General features: G+C 37.7%; 1 protein-coding gene across 1 annotated transcript; it reads left to right on the top strand.

Annotated features, from left to right (window-relative positions):
* Nucleotides 1-14,470: 14,470 nt before the first annotated feature.
* Nucleotides 14,471-24,624, top strand: LOC149223762 (endoglucanase 17-like; the record flags this gene model as incomplete). The annotated part of the gene is made up of 9 exons (XM_089387993.1): nucleotides 14,471-14,497; nucleotides 20,626-20,775; nucleotides 21,216-21,422; nucleotides 21,561-21,761; nucleotides 22,163-22,261; nucleotides 23,212-23,373; nucleotides 23,630-23,741; nucleotides 23,856-24,019; nucleotides 24,295-24,624. Coding segments are annotated over 9 exons (1,452 nt in total), but the record flags the coding sequence as incomplete, so codon positions are not given.
* Between the last annotated feature and the right edge of the window lie 695 nt (nucleotides 24,625-25,319).

The following is a 25,319-nucleotide window of genomic DNA, read 5'->3' as shown; positions in this document are numbered from 1 at the left end:
TCAACGCAATGGGAACCATTGCTTCCTAAGGGAGGAGGAATGATCCAGGTGGATGTTGGTGGCCACCCACCTATCCCACTTGGACCCCCACAACTGTCTCTTTCAGTTTTTCAGTTTCCGTAATTGCAGCACAATTTACTATTTTTAGCAGCTTTTCAGGTTTTGAACTTCCGGAGTCGTTTTAAGGCCATAAACGACGTTTTTTGGGAAATGTGGGAGCAACATGGGTCCATGGACCGATGTTTCTCTTCTCGGAGTTGTAGTGCTCAGATATATCTTTCTAACGAGCTATTGTACGCGTCAAATGAAGATCGCGTGCCAAAGTTATGACCGCGGGAAGTTGATTTTCCAACTTACCCAAAATGTGGCCCATAATTTGGCGTTTCATCTTCTAGGGTTAGGTTTTGGGATGTGAAAGGTTTTCCATTGTTTCTCAACAATAAATAGGCCTTTGAGCCTCATTGTAACACGGTTCAAAGACATGTAGCCGCCACATCTCTTCTCAGAGATAAGCTACCATCGCCCTAGCTGGTTTATTTCCATTTATGTTTGTAAGCATATTTCAGTATTTTACATTAATGAAATGAAGTATTATTTATGCTACATCTTTCTGTATATGGTCATATCTGTATTTTGTTGTGCTCCTATTTAAATTCAAATCAGTGGTATCAAAGGGGTTTGCTTTTTCTCTTTTCTTCTTTGCATGTCCCCAATGAGGTCGGGATATAAGGAGTTAGGGCTTGAACTGGTCAAACCTTTGCAAGACCACCCTAGCAAATCCTGATGGCCTCCCATGGCGGATGAAAAGAAAGACGAGGGTGCAGGAGATCCTATCAAAATCTTGCTCGAAGAAACCCTCGAGTGACAAAGGAACGCGATGATGGACAGCTTCACCCAGATTCTTCAGCGGCTACCCAGAGGCGATGCATCAGCTTCCAACAACTACTCTGGAAATGCCACATCATTTAAGGTACAAGTTAATTTTGAAATCCCCATCTTCGAGGGTCAAATAGACGCAGATGCTATAGATAAATGGTTAAATCTGCTAGATGGGTATTTTTTTGTTCATAAATTTTCGAGTCGGGACTTCTCAAAGCAGCACCCCACATCAAGGACTGGTGGGAAACCTACTGCGAGCAGAAGGATGAAAGTATAGGCTCACTATTTTTAGTCGCACCCACATGGGATTCATATCCAGGATGCCATCAAGGAGTAGTATTGCCTTGTCAAGAGCTATGAGGACAAATACATCAAGCGGACCATGTTGCGGCAGGGACGAGACCAAGATGTGCCGGAGTTCACAAACATTTTTCATACCCTTCGCACATAGTTGGGTATCAAAGATTCTAAGCTGCATCTTGTACTCAAATACTGCAGCTGCCTACACAGATACATCGAGGAAGAGATAGAGTTCCTGAACATCTCCTCGCTCAACACGGGGTACCGATACGCTGTCAAAATCGAGCAAAAGTTCAAACAGAAGAAGCGAGACTTTGGATTTGAAAATCCGAAGACTAAGGGACAAAGCCAAGGCGAGGTGACCCAAGACAACCTGTCAAAGCTGCAAGAAAAGAACAACACCATGAAGTTGAAGAAGGACAAAAGAAAGTGGTGTGAGTTCCACAAGAGTCCCACTCATAACACAAGTGAGTGTCAGACCAAGCAGTCGCTAGTGGTGGAGTTGAAGGCTTTAGAATCAGATGCATGTTCTGACCCAGAGTCAGAACCCAACAAAAGGAATGGAAAAGGGAAGCAGATCATTGATGCGGAGCCCAGCGTCACTGTTGCCACTGCTAAGATCTAGAAGAATGAGCTCAAAGATCCAGAGGAGGGGGTATGTCTTTTCCACTCACAGATGTGGGTGAAGGGTTTGCCGCTGCAATTCATTGTCAATAGTAGCAGCCAAAACAACCTCATTTCAGCATAGGTCGTGAAGCGGTTGGGCCTACCGAGTACACCACATTCGTAGCCGTACAGTATCGGGTGGCTTCATGAAGGACGAGATCTCAAAGTTCGCCAGCAAAGCCGCCTTCTCTACAACATCAAGCCCTTCACAGACGAGGTATTGTGTGATGTTACACATCTGGATGTTTGTGATGTATTATTAGACCAACCATACTTGTGGAGGTGACATGCTATGTATGAGTCAAGGCCTCGTGCTGTCATTATTTCTTTGTGTAATTCATTATATAGGATACTGAAGGTAGCCCACCTACCACCACCTCTTTGATCACTACTAAGAAAGGCAACAAGCTCATCTCCTAGACTAGGAAATTCATCTGCCTGGTTCACTCCCAAAGAAGGGGGAAGATCATCACCACATCCATGACCCCCACGAAGGGTTCCTCCACGCAACAACAGCAGCAAAGGGATATGGTCGTGACAGAACACAGGAACAACTTCTTCTCACCCATAGGGGTACCACACAAGCTTCAGGTGGTCAACAAAGTCTGGTTGCATCTGCAAAAAGAACGCTTTACAAGAGCCCATCAGAAGCTCTGACCACGCCGACATGGTCCATACACCATTCCCAAGGTTGTGAGAGACAATGCTTTGGGGGAGAACATTCCCTCATTCCCGCTTGCACCAAGTGTTCAATGTGTGCTGCTCTCGACCATGCTTCCGACCACTGGACACATCCGAGATTACAAAAGAACTCACTAGGGACCAAGTTCAGTAGATGGAGGAACTCAACGCAATGGGGACCATTGCTTCCTAAGGGGGTAGGAATGATCTAGGTGGATGTTGGTGGCCACTCACCTATCTCACTTGGATCCCCACAACTGTCTCTTTCAGTTTTTTATTTTCCATAATTGCAGCACAATTTACTATTTTTAGCAGCTTTTCGGGTCCTGAACTTCTGGAGCCGTTTTGAGGCCCTAAACGACGTGTTTTGTGAAATTTGGGAGCAACATGGGCCTACGGATTGATGTTGCTCTTCCCAAAGTTGTAGTTCTCAGATAGATCTTTCTAACAAGCTATTGTATGCGTTAAATGAAGATTGGTTGTCAAAGTTACGTCCCCGGGAAGTTGATGTACCAACTTACCTAAAACGGGGCTCACAATTTGGCGTTTCATCTTCTAGGGTTAGGTTTTGGGATGTGAAAGGTTTTCCATTGTTTCTCAATAAATAGGCCTTCGAGCCTCATTGTAACACAGTTCAGAGGCATGTAGCCACCACATCTCTTCTCAGAGATAAGCTACCATCACCTTAGCTGGTTTATTTCCATTTATGTTTGTAAGCATATTTCAGTATTTTACATTAATGAAATAAAGTATTATTTCCACTACATCTTTATGTATATGATCATCTCTGTATTTTGTTGCATTCCTATTTAAATCCGGATCACTACCACCATTATTGCACCATGTTTTGTAATTCTCGGAAAACCTAAGATAAAAGACATGGATATAGTTTCCCACTTCCATTCTAGAATCAATAGTGGTCACACTAAACCTACTCGATTTTAATGCTCAATCATGAATTTCTAACACTCAAGGCATTTGGAAATATACTCCATAAGTTTTTTTTTATCCTAGGCTAATAATATAGCTTTTGTGTTGCTATGACAATTTTCTAATACCCTAGGTGTCTGAAATAGGGTCTCTTATGGAGTTCATCCATGATAATCATTTTCAATTATATGGAGTTTGGTAGTACAATTTTCCCTTATATGATAGCAACTCACATTAAAGGAAATTTCAGCCTACAAGTGCCCATGAAATTTCCATGTCATAATATGTAAACAATCAAAATCCTTTAAATTTAAAAAGAGGTACATGTAAATATTTTTAGGGAAAATTGTCTAAAAAATAATTTTTTAATTGTATATTTAGCTTATTTCCTTATGATTTTACTCAAATTTCAAGTGTAGACACTGGTTGGATGCATAATTAAATTCCACATCTAACGAGTACTCATTATCCATACTTTTGATAAGACTCACATTGATAAAAAAATGGAGATACTTTAAAAAAGTGTATTGATAGATTTTTTTATTGCATCTTCAATTTTTATTAATGTAGGTATTCTCAAAAATATGAATTATGGGTACTCATTGGATGCAAAATTTAATTCCACATCCAACTAATGTCTACACTTGAAATTTGAGTAAGCCTATAAGGTGATAAGCCAAAAGTACAATTAAAAAAAGTTGTTTTCTTTTTTTCCCTCCAAAATTCATAACACTTATTTTATTATTTTAACTATTATTTTATTATTTTTCCTTTGAAGGCCACTTTTAGGCTGAAATTTCCTGTAATGTCTCTAGTCAACTGATACTCCTCACATTTATGCCCTTTGGTCTCTTGCTACAAGAATTCCTTAATACATTCACAATGCTCATCATTTTGTAGTGCATTTTTTATCCACAGTTTCAAATTTATTTTACTTACACTTATTGTTGCCATATGAATTACTTCCAAGCTATGGCTTAGCACATCTTCCACTTGATTTATTTACACGTTATATGTTTGATCATGAATCATATTCATTAATGACATCCAACTATCTAGCTTGCATGGCATTCAAATAGGATTAACAAACATATATTTCAACCCAATATAGTCTATCATTAGTACAAGCGTTCAACCAAGAAAGTCATGCATCACATTTTCAAGGCATGGAATATAACTACAACCTCTAGGTCATGCATAACATAAGCTTCTCATGCTCACTGAGTTTCCTATATGTGTAATTGATTACAAATTTGTCTTGCATGAGAAATCTATCAAGTCCATCCTTGCACACATCCCTGCATACAAGGAAATGTTTTTATGTATCTGTAATCTTCAATATGAATCCATTGGTAATATGTTTTAATTGTTGGAAACTTTCCTTCTATTTCTCCAACCATTCAAACCCTACTCCTTTGCAATGAAGTGATTGGATGGTCAATCTTGGAGAATCTTTGAATAAAGCTCCTACATTATCATACCAATCCCATAAATGATCTCACCTCTGATACATTCCTTGGAGCAAGCCAATCCATGATGGTATTTGTCTTTTATAGATTTACTATAATACCCTATTTTGGAATCACATGATTTAAGTAATGGATATGCTTATAATAGACACTTGACATGTTGAAATTAACGTATAAGTGATGCTCCCTCAATACCTATAAAATTGTTCTAAGGTTTTCTTTATGCTCCCTCCAAGTATTATAATAAATAATAATATCATCAATGAACACCAAAACGAATTGGTCCAAGTACTTATTTAGAATGTTGTTCATGAAGCACAAAAAAGTGGTTGGTTCATGGTATAAATGGCACCACCACAAATTCATGTTGAATGTATCTCATCTAGAATGTTGTCTTGTGGATATCCTCATCCTTATTATACCTTTATGATATCTAAATATTAATCCTACCTTCGAAAACACAATGGACCTTGTCAACTGATTGAATAAATCATTAATCATTGGAACAAATACCTATTCTTGGTAGCTACCTTGTTCAATTTCCTATAAATGATGCACAATCTAAGGGTACCATCATTATTTTCACAAATAATGTTGGTGATGCCCAAGGAGACAAAATTGGCCTAACATATCCTTTATCCCACATTTCCTTCAACTACATCTTCAGCTTTACCAACTTTGGAGTACTCATATTGTATGTAATTTTGGATACAAGTGTTGCTTCTAGCATGATAATTATTGAGAATTCAATGTCTCATTTAGGAGGTAGTCCCACTATATTCTCCAAAAGCATGGCATTTAATACTAAATTAATGTGTAATGTTCAATATTCAACTCCTCCTAAAGTAATGGGTAATGTCCGATCTTCAATTCATTGTTTTATATGGACTTTAGTACATGGATAATATACATTAGAGAAAATTTAATAAAAAAAATGGGCCTCCGAAGGAAATTATAAAACAATATTCCATGTGTGACACATCAAAGTTTCATATGCCACATCATACTTCCATATGATCTAGACTAATATAACATTACTAAATGAATGTTAAAAATAATAATGATAACTTTAATCCCCTCAAGTTGTGGATCAATTAGTGATAAAAGCGCTCCTTGTGATGTTGTTGGTTAGAACCTCACCTAGCTTGTGTTTCGTGCTTGGGGGGGTGTGGTACACCTAGAGGTCATAGTTGTAGTGCTTGAAATTAACCCGTCACACAAGTACAAGCCTCAACCTAGTTGTTGATTCCTCTAGACAATAATAACAATAATTAGTAAATAAAAATATGTTTAAATTCTTGTACATAGACAATACATGATAATAGATATCATATCATAGATAATTATTAATAATATATAATACAAAATAAATTAAATAATATGTCATTAATGTTGATTTTTCATGATTTCCTATACTGATAATTACTTCAAATGATTACTTCACTAGTTTTTCTTGTATCACATTCATCATTAAGAAATCACACGTAGAAAATCTCAACAATAAACCAATTAAGATACTAGACCATGAAGAGACAACCAAACACAAGATACAAAAAAATTATCTCGAGAAAACCCCAAACTAAGGGAAAGACCCAACAACCTTTTCTTAGATAATTTTTTCCAATTCAAAAAGGAATACAATCTAACTTTTCGAGTAAAATCAAGTCAAACTAACTAGTAATCAAACTTGGGTCAAACCTAGTCAAATTGCCTATGAATAGCCTCAAACATTTGGTCAATTATGCCTAAAAATATTTAGTCCTCTTTAGAGAATTAGGTCATCCTTAGAAGAATTCAGTTTGCCTCAAGTTTCATCCTTATATTCTTCCTTAGATTTCATCATTTATTCTACAACAAATTTTGTCCTTTATTCTAAATCATATTTCATCCTTTTTTGTCCCTCATGTGTCAACAAAAGTGATATTGTTATGCTCTTAATCTGCAAGACGATACCAAAATACCAAGAATGCGAAGAAATATACCCATAACATAGAACAATGAGAAATAACAACAAGTATTTGATTATTTAGAAAGCAATGTTCACTTGCCTCTTCGAGGGGGCAACCTCCAATAGAGCTGAGCTCAATTACAAAATAAGACACGATGCTCCTTGAGGGGAGTCTCTATCCTTTATATAGGATTCTACATGCAATACCATGGAGCAATACCATGGTTCTTGTTAACACCATCTATCTAATGCCATGGCCCATTTGCAACTAACTGTGGTCCCTTCATTAAATGCAGGTTAACCACTTACAATTATTAATATGGGCTTTATTGACTCTTTAGTTAACTATAACTATGACTTGATCCTATTCATAAATAAGGGGGTTAGTGTTGGACCCTAACATGCCCTCCCCCATAAGAATAGCCTTGTCCTCAAGGCTGAAGTTGCGGAAACTGCTGAAGGATAGTAGCTAGTTCCCAGGTTGCATCTTCCAAAGAGGTGTTTTTCCACTTGACAAGGACTTCCTTGATCTTGTGGCCACGCAAGGGCCTTTCGCGTGTGTCAAGAACCTATTCAAGTTGGAGCCAGATGGACCCTTATTCATCCACTTCAGGTAGACTAGTTTGAATTTTGCAATGGTTCCCAATCACTTTCTTAAAGCATGAGACATGGAAGACTAGATGGATTTTTGGAGTGGGTGGCAAAGATAGCTTGTAGGCGACTTCTCCAATACGATGAAGTACTTGATACGGTCTGTAGAATTTTGGAGATAATTTTTGACAACCCTTGTCTTTGAGTGATGTTTGCTTATATGGTTGCAGCCTTAAAAATACCTAATCCCCTTCTTGAAATTGGCGTTCTGAGCGATGTTGATCCGTCTGTTGCTTCATGTGGTTTTGGGCTTGATGAAGATTCTCTCTAAGGTAGGCCAACATGGTTGTGCGGTTCTGTAGGAGTTGATCCACTGCTTGTACCTTCAAGCATCCGTTGATATAAGAAGTAGGGGAAGGAGGGAGTTGACCATAAACTGCTTCATATGGAGTCATTTTGGTGGTGGCATGATAGTTGGTGTTATACCACCATTTGGCTAAAGGTAACCACTGTACCCAAAGATGTTGATTTTTTGAGGTGAAAAACCTAAGGTAGGTCTCCAGACATTTGTTGACTACTTCAGTTTGACCATCAGTTTGTGGATGATAAGAAGTATTGAGTTGTAGTTGGGTACCTTGTAGCTGGAAGAGTTCCTGCCAAAAGTTACTAGTGAAGATCGGGTCATGATCAGACACAATGGAAGTGGGCATGCCATGCAATTTGAAGATCTGATCCATGAAAGATTGAGTGACCAAAGTCGGTGTAAAAGGGTGGGGTAGGGCACAAAAATGAGCATACTTAGAAAGTCCGTCCACAACCACCATGATGATTGATTTGTTTCCTAACTTTGGAAGACTCATAATGAAATCCATAGAAACCTCCATCCAGATTGAGGCCGGGATGGGAAATGGTAGTAATGTGCCTGGGGATTTGACCGTTTCTCCTTTGTGGTGCTGACAGATGTCACATTCAGCTACAAAAGTAAGAATGTCCTTTTTCATGCATGTCCAAAAAAATGATCTTCGAGTGCGAGCATACGTCTTCTAAAAGCCTGAATGTCCTACAGTGGGAGACAAGTGCAACTCCACCAAAATGCGGCTTTTGAGGGTGGATGTTGGTGATATTACGACTCTATCCTTGTAGCAAAGAATCTCATCCTGCCACGAGTATCCTGCTGTGGAATTTGGATCCGCTTGCAATTGATTAATGAGTTGGGAGAGCTAGGGATGTGAAAACCAATTCCTTGCAAGCCTCTTCAATCCATTCTGGAACGGGAAGGGACATTGCAAGCAAGGTACTTTCCTCCTCAAATTGGTGGGATAACACATCTGCTACAATATTTTTGCACCCTTTCTTGTAAATTATCTCATAATCATATCCTAGCATTTTGGCGAGTCATTTATTTTGTTGTGGCGAGGATAGGCATTGCTCGAAAAAATATTTAAGGCTTTGATTGTTTGTGCGGATTTGGAAATGTCACCCCAATAAGTATGGTCGCCAAGTATCTATTGCATGTAAGATGGCCATCATCTCCTTCTCATAGGTATATTGTCCCAGATTCTTCCCACTTAGTTGTTGGCTCATGAAGGCCAAGGGTCGACTGCATTAAGACTGCCCCAATACCTGTACCAGAAGCATCACATTCAATCACAAAAGATTTGGTGAAGTCGGGTAGTGCTAAGACTGGAGTGGAACACATGGCATGTTTGAGAGCTATAAAGGCTTGTTGTGCTTCATCATTCCAAAGGAATGAATTTTTCTTGAGGATTTGAGTGAGGGGCCTAGCAATGCAACCATAATTGCGGAAAAATTTGCAATAGTAGCCTGTGAAACCCAAAAATCCTCTTAAGCTCTTCAAGGTATTTGGTTGAGGCCAATCTTGCATTGCCTAGATCTTTTTGGGGTCCACCCTAACACCTTCACGCCCCACAATGTGGCCCAAATACTCAACTTCTTCCATGCCAAAAGAGAACTTGGACATCTTGACAAATAATTTATGCTTGCGGAGTAGTTGTAAGAGCAGATCTACATGCTGAAGATGTGTGGCCCAGGTGCGACTCTAGATGAGGATGTCATCAAAGAAAACAAGGACAAATTTTCTGAGATATGGTTTGAGTAGGTGGTTCATCAGGCTCTGAAAAGTGGATGGGGCATTACAAAGACCAAATGGCATGACCAGGATTTCATAATGGCCTTCATGAGTTCGGAAAGCAGTCTTTGGGATGTCTACTTCTTTCATGCGAATTTGGTGATAGCTTGAGCGAAGATCGAGCTTAGTAAAGAATTGAGCCCCATTTAGTTCATCTAGCAAATCATCGAAAACTAGGATGGGAAATTTATCTTTGATCATCAACTTATTGAGGGCCCTGAAGTCTGGACACATATGCCATTCCCCATATTTCTTGAGCACCATGTCTACTGGCAATGAATAAGGACTAATGCTAGGATGAATGGTGCCTGCTTCCAAGAGTTCCTTGATGATTTTTTCAATTTCATTCTTTTGGGCGAACGGATATCTATATGGGCACACTTTTGGTGGTTGGGCCCATGGGACCAAAGTAATGCTATGATCATGTTCCCCTCTTGAGGGTGGAAGCTCATGAGGCTTGTCAAAGATTGGCAGATGGTTTTTTAAGATCTGTTGCATCTCAAGATGAATATGAAGAGAATTGAGTTCTAAGGCCTGGATGGCATTAAATTGGGCTATAACTCCATGGTGACCCTTTTTTAACAAATTTTCCATCCGATGTGAGCTGACGATAGAGGGAGCTCCCACCTGGAGTCCGCGGAGGGTATGTGTGTGGTTGTTCTGCTTAAAGCTCATATATAACTCTTGGAAATCCATTGTGATTGGGCCAAGTGTGCGAAGCAATTTAGCACCTAGGACAATGTCGCACTAAAACATGTGGGTCTTTAACTGATAATCCCCCATTTGAAGTTTGACATTTTCACAGTGGCCTTCACATTTCATTGTCCCCCCATTGGCAATTTGGACCTGGAAGTTAGAAACTGCTGGGACAAAACAATGCACTACTTACGCGAATCTTTGATGGATAAAATTATGTGTACTGCCACTATTTATCAAGACTACTACTGGGCGATGCTTAATAAAACCTCTGATTTTGAGAGTTTGGGGAGAAGAAATCCCTACCAAAGCATGCAACAAGATAACTGGTTCTTCAGGTACATTGTCCTGTTGTTTGTCCTCTTCTTCCTCCTCTGGTTCCTCAAGTGGTGGGGCTTCCTTTGATGAACTGTGATCAGTAGCATCAATTTGAAAGAATTTGGGCTCCTTGCATTTATGCCCAGGGGAGTATTTCTCATCATAGTAGTAACACAATCCTTGCTTTCTTCTGCCATTTCTGCTGGTGACACCTTTTGAACCTTAAGTGTTTGGGTAGTGCTTTGAGCCTAGGTGGGGCGACCCTTGGCTATGAAATTTGGGTGATTGTACTAGGCCGCTAACACACGTTCTACTTCACGAGCTATCCTGCAAGCATGCAGCCATGAGATAGGGTGTTGCAGTCAGACGTGGGCTTGTATGGCTTCTTTGAGACCACTGACAAAACATTCCACGTAGAACTCATCGTGCAGACCTCCTGTGTGGAAAGCTAAGGCTTCAAAGGTTGTAATATATTCATTCACTGTTCCTGTCTGTCGAAGCTCAGTGAGATGACCCAAAAGATTAGATTCATCGTCAAAGAGATCGGTAAGAGTTTTTTTGAATGTCTGCCAGGTCAAGGGCCTTCCATAGCAATGTTGATGCCATTGCCACCATTGCCATCTTTCATTGTCCAAGCACATGCTACCCACACTAAGCTGAGTCGCATCATCCGTGATGTAATTCAGTGTGAAATATTGCTCCATTTGTGCTATCCATGTGGCCGGGTGAGAGCGATCAAATTTATACATGTCCAGCTTGGGTGGTCACGACGGGGATTGTTGGTGGGTGCCAAAGAGGTGAAGAGACTAGCTAGACTCGCCCTCAATGTTTTCATTGCCAGTATATGCCTCCGTGCGTTCCTCCATCTTGCCTTTTAAGAGTGTTTCATTTAAGTTCTTCAGCTGCAACAGTACATCTTTCAATGCTGATTCAAGGTTTTCAATCCTCTCATTGGCCATAGCTTGAGCTCTAGTTTGTACCATGCACCGATCCAATGTACTTGAAATTTGGGACCACCCGAAATTTTTTTCACTAACAATTGAATGGTACCACCTTGCTCAGCTTGTCGACCTGATTCTTATGGGCTAAGTCTCCAATAAGTGTCCCAGGGGGCCTCAGACTTGTTTTTTTTTTACTCCGAGCGGAGTTTTACTCCTTTCTTAGGAATATTGTAGTAGCCGAATCCCAGAAAATTCAATGCTGCTCAAAGTCCTGCGAAAATCACGCCCAAGTATAGGAACCCACACAATTGGTCAGATCTGAATGGCGGATCTGATTGTTGCGACGACTACAGAGCCCAAACTGCTAGATCTGGATGGTGGATTTGATGGATCTGATAGATCTGAATGGCTCTAGGAGTGTCAGGTGCTACAGATTGCAATATACATAAGGGTCTGACAATAGTACTCGGCCTAATCTTTTAGGGCACTAACCAAGGAGGATCAACCGTACCCTTAGCCGTACAACCCGACTACCCTATTGTACGCGCGAGTAATCTCCCCGAGTGCCGTTTTTGGTGTACTGTAGCAGCATGATGGCAGATGCTTTATCTATGGCAAGGTTTCAAGGGAGCTAGGGGGCTTCCGATATACTTAGAGGGTACTTGGAAGACAATCCGTTCGCGGTTCTGTCTAATGCACTACTACTCAAAGGGGTACCCATAGGGGTTACAAGGGTGTCTAACAAGCGTGACCACCTCTTGTATTTCCTATGTGCATGCCTTCCCAAATCCGTAGGTTTATGTGCTCAATGACAGATCTCGTGGTTTAAAGACGCTGGAACACATCTCTAGCCAAATTTTTTTTGCTAAAAACTAGAGATCCCACCGGCCTTGGAAAGCGCTTTGATACCACTTGTTATGCTCTTAACCTGCAAGACGATACCAGAATACCAAATATCTGAAAAAATATACCTAGAACATAGAACAATGAGAAATAACAGCAAGTATTTGATTATTCAGAAAACAATGTTCACTTGCCTCTTCGAGGGGGCAACCTCTAATAGAGTTGAGCTCAATTACAAAATAAGACATGATGCTCCTGGAGGGGAGTCTCTATCCTTTATATAGGATTCATACATGCAATACCATGGGGCAATACCATGGTTCTTATTAATACCATCTATCTAACTCACTGTGGTCCCTTCATTAAATGTGGGTTAACCACTTACAATTATTAATATGGGCTTTATTGACTCTTTACTTAACTATAACTATGACTCGATCCTATTCATAAATAAGGGGGTTAGGGTTGGACCCTAACAGAAATTAATTTACACCTAAAGAAGGAGGTCAAATGGATTTTATATAGAGATCAAAAGAGCCTGAATTGGTCTGACTATTGGACTGAGCTGACTTGAACTTGTGGAGGAGACGACCTTACATTTTGGAGGCAAAATTCACAATTTAAAAATTCAAAAATTTCTTCTTTTTGAGCTGACTTGAAATATAATTCATATTTATCATTTCTTTTATTTTGGAGGGCTAAGACAATTTATGAAGACCCACCATAGCTATAAAATTGAACACCCCTCTTATCTAGGGAGGTATTCATAATACAATTCCAAATTTTCTATTATTGAATAAAATTTTCTCTATCCTAAGAAAGGGTTGAATGAACTTAGCTATGTTGATGAATTCATCCACCTCGTGTTCTATACAAGAACCATGTGGAAATAATCCCTGCATAATCATTAAATAGAGGAACTAGCTACCCATTAGTTCTAGGATCATCAATGTCCAAGTCATCTCTTGGAGTCTTGTCAGGAACCCCACCCAACCCATGGTAAAATCCTTGGGTCATTAATCTACCAAGTGATCCCTTGGAGTCTTGTCAAGAACCCCATTTGACCCATGGTTAAACCCAGGGCCCATTTACCATCCCCACATGTCATCACATGTAATTGAATGGAAAAAATACTTTCCTGATTATTTAAGGCCCTCACTCAACCCATTAGAAAAACCCCATGGAAATGTGGTTAGAACCTACTGATAAGGGGAGCACTTGGAGGCCTCAATGCTAACTGGGCTAATCTCCCCAACCATAGATCATGGTTTCTCGGTCAAACCTAAGGGAGATTATATACCTCTTGATGCTACAACATCAACACTTCTTTCAAGGGAAACATTCTCAATTACTTCAAGCTTGTCCAACTTCATTGAAGGATGTGATAATGTCATCACACAACTTGACCATAGAAATACATAGGAGCCTCACTGCTCCTTTTGTTTCACGTTCATTTATCATCATGACTGTACCTGATCAAACAATCTTGAAGCTCCCCTACTTCCATTAGGGGATCTTTGAGGTCTAAAATGGGTCACCTAAAGAAATTATAAAATAATAGTGAAAATAATAAAATAAGATTAGATTATATCATCAAATTTTAGAAGGAAAAAATACAAAACTATTTTTTCAACTCGTATTTTCAACCTATCTCCCTACAGATTTACTCAAATTTCGGGCAGACACACTCGTTGGATGTAGAATTTGATTCCTCATTCAAGGAGTACACATGTTGCATACTTTTGATGGACCTTGCTACACGAAAAATGAGAAATGCATGAAAAACATGATTGTAATAACGTTTTTTCATGTATTTCTCATTTTTCGTGTAGTAGGGTGCATTGAAAGTATGCAATATGGGTGATCCTTGGATGAAGAATTAAATTTTGCATCCAACAAGTACCCTCGCTTGAAATTTGAGTAAAAACTTAGGGAGATAAGTTGAAAATATGGGTGGAAAAAGTAGTTTTATTATTTTATTATTTTTTAATCTTTGTACTTTTTTACTCTGAAAATGATGAATCATCCACCATGGTTGACATCATAATCTTGAATCCTATTTGTTCTTATAAAGTTGATTTTGGTTGTACATTTTTCTTAGGAGGCCCATTTTAGACCTCAAAATTCCTCTAATGTCATCTTGTTAAACTGAAATTGGAACAAATTTCTTCTCAATGTCCTGCCTCTTTCTGGGAGAATAGTCGATTTGCAATTTATATTTGCCAACAAGTGCTTGATTTTGTTAATACCTTTAAGTCATTATTGAATTTCCACAAATTTTGGTACAATGACCTCCTTCAAACTTTCTGGTCTACTTGCTCCCTTTGAACTAGGAGGCATTCTAAATATCAATATAATTTATTCCTTTTGAACACGAACCATTCTTGGGAGAGTCCTCTTGTCACATACTTTTCTTTGTTTATCCAATACTTCCATTTATTTCCATATCCTTGCATCCCTCACAATGTACTTGCAATTCTCACTAGGATGCCATGGAAGAATGATGATAACCCAACAAAATAAACAAATACAGGAGGCTAATAGAAAAAAATAACAATAAAGGAAGAGAAATATAAAGTACTTATCTTTTGATATGAGGATTGAAGGGAATCTCCCTCTCAAGCATTTCCTTCTTGCATCCATCTTATAAACTCATCATTCTTGTCCTCATCAATACATAGTCCTTCTTTCCTTCCTTGCATGAGTTAGGTTTTCTTCTTTCAACAGAAACATCAAACTAGGTCAAGCTCTAGGGTTATCCAAAAATCGTGTGGACTTCTTATTCAAGCCTTCTAGGCTACCAAGGTTTACAAACCCCAGATTTCCCATTTTCATCTACACCTTTTTCATATGCAAGTTTTCTTTCCATATCCAAATAACCAAAGCCATATAATCGCTATGCCTTTGCATATGCGGTTAAATCCATCATTTTCATCAATCCATCAAGGACATATCTGTTGAAAATAACAACAAGAAATGTTTAAAATAGAATCTTGAAATTCAAATTTAATTTGTCCTTGAATTAAATTGTGAATTAAAATTGTAATTCTTTTCTCATAGCAACTTGTAAATAGTTAATTAAGTTTAATTAACTTAATTATCTTAGGAATTTCGAGTTGGAAGTCTTTCTGTAGTCATGTATATGTTCTCCCTAAATTTTAGGGGTCCAGGATGAGTTTATTTGAGTTGTAATTAGATTAACTCAATTTACTGAGTTATGGTGAGTTAAATTAGTTTTAACTGTTTGTGGAACTAATAAAGGACTATCAGTGAGCTGGTGCATTGGTGCATCCACAAGTGTTACTCCAATTAACTGAAGTTTTCCTCATGAGAAACTCAACCATGTCAGTTGAGAGAAAGATCTAGTTGAGACTAGAGTGTAGGGACAATGTACTATCAGTTGTATGATTTACTAATTTGTAAATATCATGCATGTAATCAGAGAAGGACCTATGTTTGGGTTGCGTAGTTTTGGAAGCACGAATTCCATTTAAATATAGGTTATTCATCCTAGGAATTGTGTAAGGAGATAGGGCCTTGGAGAGCTACAAAATAGGCTAAGGATTTGGCTTGAGCTAGCTTATGACCTGAGAATTGATTATAGTTGTACAGGGATTGTTCTTGTGAGAACAAGTGTTGTATTCTCATCTTGGATTTCTGATTAATGCAATATAGATAGTATGGGTTTTGAGTTGTGTCTTTCCTTGGATAAATATTGCATTATGTGCCATTGATTATCTTCCTCTTGTCGATTATTGTTTTCATTGATGTTTATGTGCTTCCGTTGTAAAGAGTAGAGTAGATTGTTGTCTTGTGTTTTACCAAATTACATGAGTTGTGAATCTACAGGTAAATCTACGTTGTATGAGAGCTAGATTTGTAGAAATTTTCTACATGGTATCGAAGTTGAATTCAATATACTAGAGGAGATTTCGAAGTTTTGAGTTCAGGGTCATAGGTGAAATTCAAATTTTCAATACATACTTCAGATGGCATTCTAAAGTTTGCAGCTTGAGTATGCCTTGGATGGAAGATCAAATTATATAGCCTGGAAGGACATGATGGAGGTCGTGTTGGAGGATAATGGCTTGAAGGAATTCATTGATCAATACATTCCTAAGCCACTAGCATCAAATGCAAAAGATTTGGTCGAATGGAAAAGTGTGTGGCAAGAGCAAGGTGGATAATCCTTGAGGGAGTTCGAGACCACATTGTCTCGAGTCTCCATGGTAAGAAAACTCCGTATGCTATGTGGAAAGCATTTAAGGACTTGTATCATAACAACAGTGACCAAAGGAAATTGGCACTAAAGGACAAACTTCGAAAAATCAAAATGGAGAAAGGCGTGACTATTCCAAAATACTTGACCAAGTTAACAGTCTCAATGACATGATGAACTTGGAAGTGTTGGAATCACTGTTCCCAAGGATGATATGGTGAGCCTAGATCTTCTAGGACTTCCCAAGAGTTGGCATAGTAATTAGGACTCTGTCAATGGGAAGGAGAAGCTGCCAGATTGGGAAAGACTATGGTTGGATTTGGTAGAAGAGGAGTTTCGATGTAACACCAGAGATGAGACCTCTTCCAAGGAAGTGGAAGAGGAATTTTCCTTACCAAATAAGGCAAAGAAGGCAAAGGGAAATAAGTCCCAAGGCAAGGCGTGTGGCAAGAAGACAGACTTGTCGAAATTGAAGTATTTTCACTATAGTCACGAGCACGGGAACTATGACACAAATTTCCCACAGAAGAAAGTAAGCAAGAAGGAGCTTGCAGTAGCTGCAGTAGTTGAAGCTCTAGCTTCACAATTTGAACTTTATTTCACTCTCGTTGCATGCATGGCCAACACTGTAATGGGAGGTGTGTGGTATCTTGACAACGGTGCCTCATTCCATATGACGCGAAGCAAAGATCTTTTTTGTGATTTTGAGGAGAAATACCTCAAGCAGAGCATAGAGTTTGGAGATGACGAGAGGTATAATGCTACCGGGTTGGTTACGATTACCTTTCAAAGGGACTTTGGATCCCCTCCCAGGATCACAGTTGTGATGTATGTTTTAGGACTAAAGAAGAATCTTGTTTAAGTTGCAGTATTAGAAGATCGTGGCTATGGTGTGATTTTTAGTAAGGGAAAGGTTTTCCCTAAACACGTCGCCATGGGACATGTGAAACATATCAGTGCATGGGTTAAGAACCTATATGCTCTTGAGGTAAAAGATGCATGCAAATACTTGAGGAGCAAGGAAAAGGTTAGAGACTTGGTGATTGAGAGGGAGAGTAAATTACCTCTCAACATGCAGTCCCAAAAGAAGCCTTAGAAGCAGCTTCAGGAAATTGTGGAGCAACCAAAATTGGACAAGCTAAGAGGAGAAAGAGTGGGGATATCCACTCAAGCAGTCTCAGAAGTAGTCTCAAACAATTATGGAGCAACGAAAATTGGAGAACCAGAGAGGAGACTGAGTGGAGGCATCCACTCATGCAGATACCTCCAATAGAGGGAAATTTTGAGCCAAGTGGGCAGAGGGAGCACATGCAACCATACCTCTAGGTGTGAGGTGGGGTGATGTGAAGTGATAGTCTTAAGAGGGATGAAATTGGGTAGGGTCCATTGAGAGGTTTTATCTCATAGATCGCACCTTGCTACGAGGCCCAAAGTACATAGTAGCAAGAGGAATCAGTGGTGGTTGATGCAGTCAAAGATCAGAGTGACAAAGGCTAGAGCACTCAAATACTGAAGAGCACAGAGAAGAGTTGACAACATTGCAGAAAGGAAGAGTCAGTAGAAGCGTAGAGTTTTCAATCGAAAGAGGAAATAATAGTTAGAGAATTTGATAACAGATGCATCATACTGATTCGGGTTGGATTTTTTTTTTTTTTTAAGTTGTTGTAGCAACAATGCTAGAGAGAAATGTTGCATGCAAAACATTCCAAAGGTTCAAGATCGGGATCGAGTTGAATTCCTTTCTTGTTGAGAGGTAGTGTTAAAAATAACAACAAGAAATGTTAAAAATAGAATCTGGAAATTCCATTTTAATTTGTCCTTGAATTAAATTGTGAATTAAAATTGTAATTATTTTCTCATAGCAACTTGTAAATAGTTAATTAAGTTTAATTAACTTAATTAGTTTAGGAATTTCGAGTTGGAAGTCTTTGTGTAGTGATGTATATGTTCTCCCTAAATTTTAGAGGTCCAAGATGATTTTATTTGAGTTGTAATTAGATTAACTCAATTTACTGAGTTATGGTCAGTTAAATTAGTTCTAACTGCTTGTGGAACTAATAGAGGACTAACACTCAATTGGTGCATTGGTGCATCCACAAGTGTTACTCCAATTAACTGAAGTTTTCCTCATGAGAAACTCATGCATGTTAGTTGAGAGAAAGATCCAGTTGAGACTAGAGTGTAGGGACAATGTACTATCAGTTGTATGATTTACTGATTTGTAAATATCATGCATGTAATCAGAGAAGGACCTATGTTTGGATTGTGTAGTTTTGGAAGCATGAATTCCATTTAAATACAGGCTATTCATCCTAGGAATTGTGTAAGGAGATAGGGGCTTGGAGAGCTACAGAATAGGCTAAGGAGTTGGCTTGAGCTAGCTTGTGAGCTAAGAGTTGATTATAGTTGTGCAGGGATTGTTCTTGTGAGAACAAGCATTGTATTCTCATCTTGGATTTCTGATTAATGCAATATAGATAGTAGGGGTTTTGAATTGTGGCTTTCCTCGGATAAATATTGCGTTATGTGCCATTGATTATCTTCCTCGTCGATTACTGTTTTCATCGATCTTTATGTGCTTCCGCTGTAAAGAGTAGAATAGATTCTTGTCTTCTATTTTAAGAAATTACATGCGCTGTGAATTTACAGAAAAATCTACAATATCAGGGTTAACAATCCATTATAGATTTTGTATGACAACATAACCTCAAGGTTCGTGACATAAATGCAACATATTGCTTCAAAATACATTCTGAAATACAATAACGTTATATTTGACAAGAGTCCTTACTTAGTCATAGCTTATCCATGGCATTAGAGGCTTCGATCAACGCAACTTCAAACTTTGCTTTTGAACACATATATTTGTAGTATAAAGGAAGTATTCCTACGCAAGTTTGTATACAAACTTCAATATGACACACTTCAAGTTGTCAAAACAATCTTGGTACGTAATTCTTCTCCCATTAGCCAGGTTTGTCTGGCCTAATTAGGGTAGGCCTCATTTATGGTAACATCGAACTTCACTTAGCTTCGTGAGTACAACATGCAAATACATTTTTTAATACATCCCAGTTAGGTCTCTTAAGACAAAATAAGGTAATCGAATCATTTATGCGTAAATGTTGATGGGGAAAATCATAATAGGAAAACAAAATGTGCTATGAGTCCATTGATGAGGTTGTTATCAAAATGATAGCTCCTCCAACTATCATAAAAGTAAGTTGTCTTTAAAAGAGAAAATAAGATTATGTTTTTTATAAGAATTATTCATCAAACAAACCTTAATTTTGTTGTAATCAATGACCTTTGAATGTTACTATGAAATGTTATTGCTATTCAATCAACTAACCTAGATGCTCTATTAGAAGATATGTATGCAAGATAGGAAGCTTCCATATCTCCTTCAGTTTGGGAACATTTTTGAACCATGAATTTAAAGCTAAGAGCTTGAGACTTCTTTCCCTCTAGTTCCAATTTCCTTGGATCATATAATTTTCTAGTTTATCCTCCGAAGAACAATGACACCACAGTATAATGCAAGGTATCTGTCAAAACTTATTTGTTCACAAATAGACTCCATGAACACGTTTTAATGTTTGTATTTAGAGGGGTAGTTATGATTCGGAATGTTGCTTTTTACGGACATTTTGTTGATTTAAAACGAGAAATTTAATGCGTGCATTTAGTGAGCAGTTACCATTTGGACTAATAGTTTTTACAGGCCAATTGTAAGATTTTACATGGAGCGCCTTCCAAGGAACCCAATAACAAAATGTGAGGAGTATATATATCTGAGCTCTCGCGGTATTTTAATAGATCATAACTCTCGCTCATTCGTGTTGCATTCTCTCGCTGAGTGCAGCATATACTCAGTGAGAATTAAGATCGAAATGGGTGGAGGGCTATCCCAATGTTTATTCATAATGTTGGTCTCATCCTTGCTCTTACCAGGAGCAATGGAGGCCAGCCGTGTCAAGCAACTAAATGGGCAGCCCTCCACAAAGGGTCCCCGCCATAACTACAAGGATGCTTTGTCCAAAAGTATTCTCTTCTATGAAGGCCAGAGATCAGGAAAACTGCCTGCGAATCAACGCATGACCTGGAGAAGGGACTCTGCCTTACGAGACGGTTCAGCAGCAAATGTAAGGATTCATCATTGCTATGTTATTTTTGATTTTTCAATATGCAAAGTATCATAGATCTTTTTATATTTCGCAACAAAAAGAAATTTGTTAAATATTTTTTTCACTAATTTATATTTCTTCATATTAAATCTACTAAACCAACCACACAAACTACTTCATCATCATCAATGATTTACTTCTTACATAGTCCTAAGGATGAACCTATGATTTACTCAGTCATAAGGATGAACCCAAGATTGAGAATGTGCAATGAAAAATCTATGGCACCTAACCCTGAAGGAATATACTCAAAACACCTTCTATGGCACCTTACCCTGACGCAATATACTCAAAACACCTTGCTTGATAGTGTAAAAATCTGTGTACTGGATGCAGGTGGACTTCGTAGGAGGGTACTATGATGCTTGTTAGTGTAACATTCTGTTTTCTGGATGCAGGTGGACTTGGTAGGAGGGTACTATGATGCAGGAGACAATGTCAAATATGGTTTTCCAATGGCTTATACAGTCACGATGCTATCATGGAGTGTGTTAGAATTTGGAAATCTCATGGATAAAGAGCTACCACATGCTCTTACTGCAATTCGTTGGGCTACAGACTATCTCCTCAAAACAGTAGTTTATCCAGACACTATATATGTGCAGGTCTTTCATATTTATATCTCACATATTTGCATAGTTTCATAGAATTTTGGTGTGAGCTGGCCTATTATTTTATGTGACTTGAAATTGTTTCTACTATAATGAATTCTCCTCTCAGATATGTAATGTGGTATATTACAGGTGGGTGATCCCAATTCAGATCATCATTGCTGGGAGAGACCAGAAGACATGGACACTCCCAGAACAGTTTACAAGATTAACAAAGAAAATCCTGGCTCAGAAGTTGCTGCTGAAAAAGCTGCAGCATTGGCTGCTGCCTCCATGGTGTTTCAAAAGTCAGATCCCCGGTATTCTCGGCGTCTCCTCAAAACTGCTTTGTGGGTAAGACCAATGTTCAAACCTTAGGGTATTTGTTCCTTTCAAAAACATGAAATCGGCATTTTCTAACTATTAGATATTTTAGGTTTAAGTTTTTGACTGGAATTTGGCTAAATAATTTTGAATGAAATTTTGAATTTTTGTTTTTTTTTTAATTTTGTTTTTGCTTTTTCTTTGCATATATAGATTCTGTAATTGAAAATAATTTTTTTTGGTAATCTTTTTGGGTACGAAAATTACAAAAGTTCACAACTCAATCTTGTGAATTACAAATTCTTCATCAAAAATTTTCAAAAAAAATCTCGAAAATGTCTGACAGATATAACACGGTCATGGAATCAGGTGTTCTTCCTATCTGAATTTTAGCTTGACAGTCACTTCCCTTCTTATAATGTTTTCAACAGGTGTTCGACTTTGCAGACAAATACAGGGGAGCATATAGTGATAATCCTTCACTGAGATCAGGAGTGTGTCCTTTCTACTGCAGCTATAGTGGATACGAGGTAATACTCCATTTGCAACTTTTGACACATGCCAAGCAAAATTGCACTAGATATTATGACTTCAGTTAGTTCTCTATATTTTCTCCATTTCTATACAGTTATGAAATAAAATTAGAATGGTAATGGAGTAATTTTTTCAAAAAATATTGTGTAACTTATCTGCACTTGCCCATGTTTTTTAAAGGTCTGGAAATAGTATTTTGTCAGAAGGCATTTCTGTACTGGGTTTTTTAAAGAAATTTCTCTGAAGTTTTTTTTCCCATTACAAAGGTCTGGAAACAGTATTTGGTCAGAAAGCATATCTGTACTATAGTGTTTTAGAAATTTCAATTTTACTTTAACGCAACATTTTTGTTTTAAAACTCAAAAAATTGAAACATATTCTAAGTCGGTGAGCAGACAGATCGACATTTCAGTGGTGTAAGGGGCGTATATATTTATCACATGAAAATACTATGATAATATTGAAGTCTCTATTTGTAAGTGTTTATCTAGTGATTTCAAATAAAATACAGTCAAAGAAGGCCGTCTTATCTTGATTGCACATTTTCCAAATATTTTGAAATTGATTATTGAAGTTTTTAGATATATATGATTTTTAAATATATAGTGAATAATGGTTATTTTATTTTTTTCAAATATTTTGAAATCTGACGAATAAGAGTGATGTCAAAGAATTAATATCGCTTTTGTTTGTCAATTCTAAAATATTATGATAATATTTAAGTTTTTATTTGCTAAGTGATTATCTGTAAAATGTAGTGAATGATGGTCGTTTTATTTTGATTGTACATTTTTTAAATATTTTGTAATTTGATAAATAAGTAAGATCCAAAATTAATTTTAATTCTGTTTATCAGATTTCAAAATATTCTCAAAATCCATAATTGAGTTTAAATTTAGCTTTAAATAAAACTGAAACTAACATATAAACCTCACCTATTGGTTAGGATGAATTGATATGGGGTGCAGCATGGTTGCTGAAGGCCACAAAGAACAAAACATATAGAGAATATATACTTAAAAATGGCTTAGAATTTGGGTCCGAAGACAACACTTTCGAATTTGGGTGGGACAATAAGCGTGGTGGAACTGATGTTTTGCTAGCCAAGGTAAACTCTATTGTATTTTTATGTTGATTGCAGATTCTAAGAATATAAGTGATTTCTATTTGTCAATACATTTCAATTTTCATTGAGATAAATTCTATAAATTTTTATAGAAATCAAAATAAATTCTATAAGCATTTTTATGTCAATTGCAAATTCCAAAAATATATATAATTTCTATTTTTCAATGCAACTAAATTAAGATCAGTTGTGATTCTCTTCCCTAAATAATGCGAAATGTAATGATCGTTTTATGCAGTATGTCTTGCATGAGAATGTAACAGCTCTGGGAGGCTACAGGGAGAACGCTGACTCTTTCATCTGCTCTCTCTTGCCAGAATCACCTTATTCGGAGAAGCAATTCACGCCAGGTTCAGTGTTTGCACACAAACTAGTATAAACATTGATATTTTTCCAAAGTATTTGGCATTGCCAGTGTGTTTGATTTTGAGGAAGAAATTAATCATGCATGACTGCTGTAACAGGTGGACTTATCTTTAAGGATCCAGGGGGTAACATGCAGCGAGTTACAGCCTTCTCATTTCTAGTTTTAACCTATGCTAGTTATTTGGAGGATGCTAAACAAACTGTTGCGTGTGGAGGAACAATAATTCGTCCTGACCGACTGAGACAATTTGCCAAGCGACAGGTATTTTTCATGTTACTCATCATGGGAATGAAATATAATAGAGTTCAGGTTTCTGTGATCTATAGAGAGAATTTTTTCAGCGAAAATCACATGAAATACTATTTGTCGACTCATTTCGAACCAACAAGTGTGGTTCATCTTCAGGACAATAGCTTTTCCATACAAAGATTCAATAATAAAATTCAGGCTTCTGTGATTCAATAATAGAGTTCAGTAAATGAAATATGTCAAAACTACCCATTTGTGTTATTAACCATATGATATTGTGCATGCAGGTGGACTACATACTGGGAGATAATCCTCTCCAACTTTCATATATGGTGGGATATGGTCCTCGCTTTCCTCAACGTATTCATCACAGAGCCGCATCTTTAGCCTCAGTTGCAGCGCACCCTGCTCCCATAAAATGTGATGGCGGGGCCAAATTGTTTGCTGCCTCAGATCCCAACCCTAATATTCTGACTGGTGCAATCACTGGAGGGCCAGATGCAAACGACCAATATGCAGACAGTCGGGCACTCCCCGCGCAATCCGAACCCACCACCTACTACAATGCACCATTGGTAGGGGCACTGGCATTTTTCTGTGCCCATCCAGAAGTATAAGTTCAAACACCATTGCTATACAAGTTCAAGGGTGGCACTCAAGCTAATAACCAGTTGAAGAAATATTAGCATCTAGTCATCAGATTTCCATTGGCGACCTTGGTTATCTTGTAGTGTTATCTTTTATAGTCTGAAAATTACTCTTATATGTCAGTGGGAAATATATATCCTCAAGTTGGGTCAACCCCGACTTAGTTTTGGACCCTCAGTTTAAATATACAGAGATAATGGATAGCCATGCCACCTATATTTCAACTGCCATTTATCCTCACTTGAATAAATGTTGCAGATATTTTATCTGTAGAAATTATATAACCACAAGGTACTGTAATTGGAGAAATGCGATTCTCTATAATTTCGCACGACCATGTTGCAATATATTTTAGCATTAACGTTTCTTTCCTTAACCAATGATTTTGAAAATCAAATTGATGTGTATTTATTTCCATTTTTTATTTTTAGTTGGATGAGGATGGGAGATGGTATGGCAAATTTATATGTAGAAATGTTTCCATTAATTTATTAAATTTACATTATTTCCATTAATTTATTAAATTTACATTATAACTATATAAATAGACAATTTTTAGAAAAAAATAATAATTTTGAGATAAAAATAAAAAATATAATTTTGAGATAAAAATGTGATAGAAATAATTAAAGTATGTAAATATTTACAATTATAAGTTGAATAA

Source organism: Pinus tabuliformis, chromosome Q (genome assembly GCF_031772625.1).
Source record: "Pinus tabuliformis cultivar Carrire ecotype Pingquan chromosome Q, CPIR1, whole genome shotgun sequence".
Classification (NCBI taxonomy): Eukaryota; Viridiplantae; Streptophyta; class Pinopsida; order Pinales; family Pinaceae; genus Pinus; species Pinus tabuliformis.
This window is presented reverse-complemented; position numbering and strand designations above follow the sequence as displayed.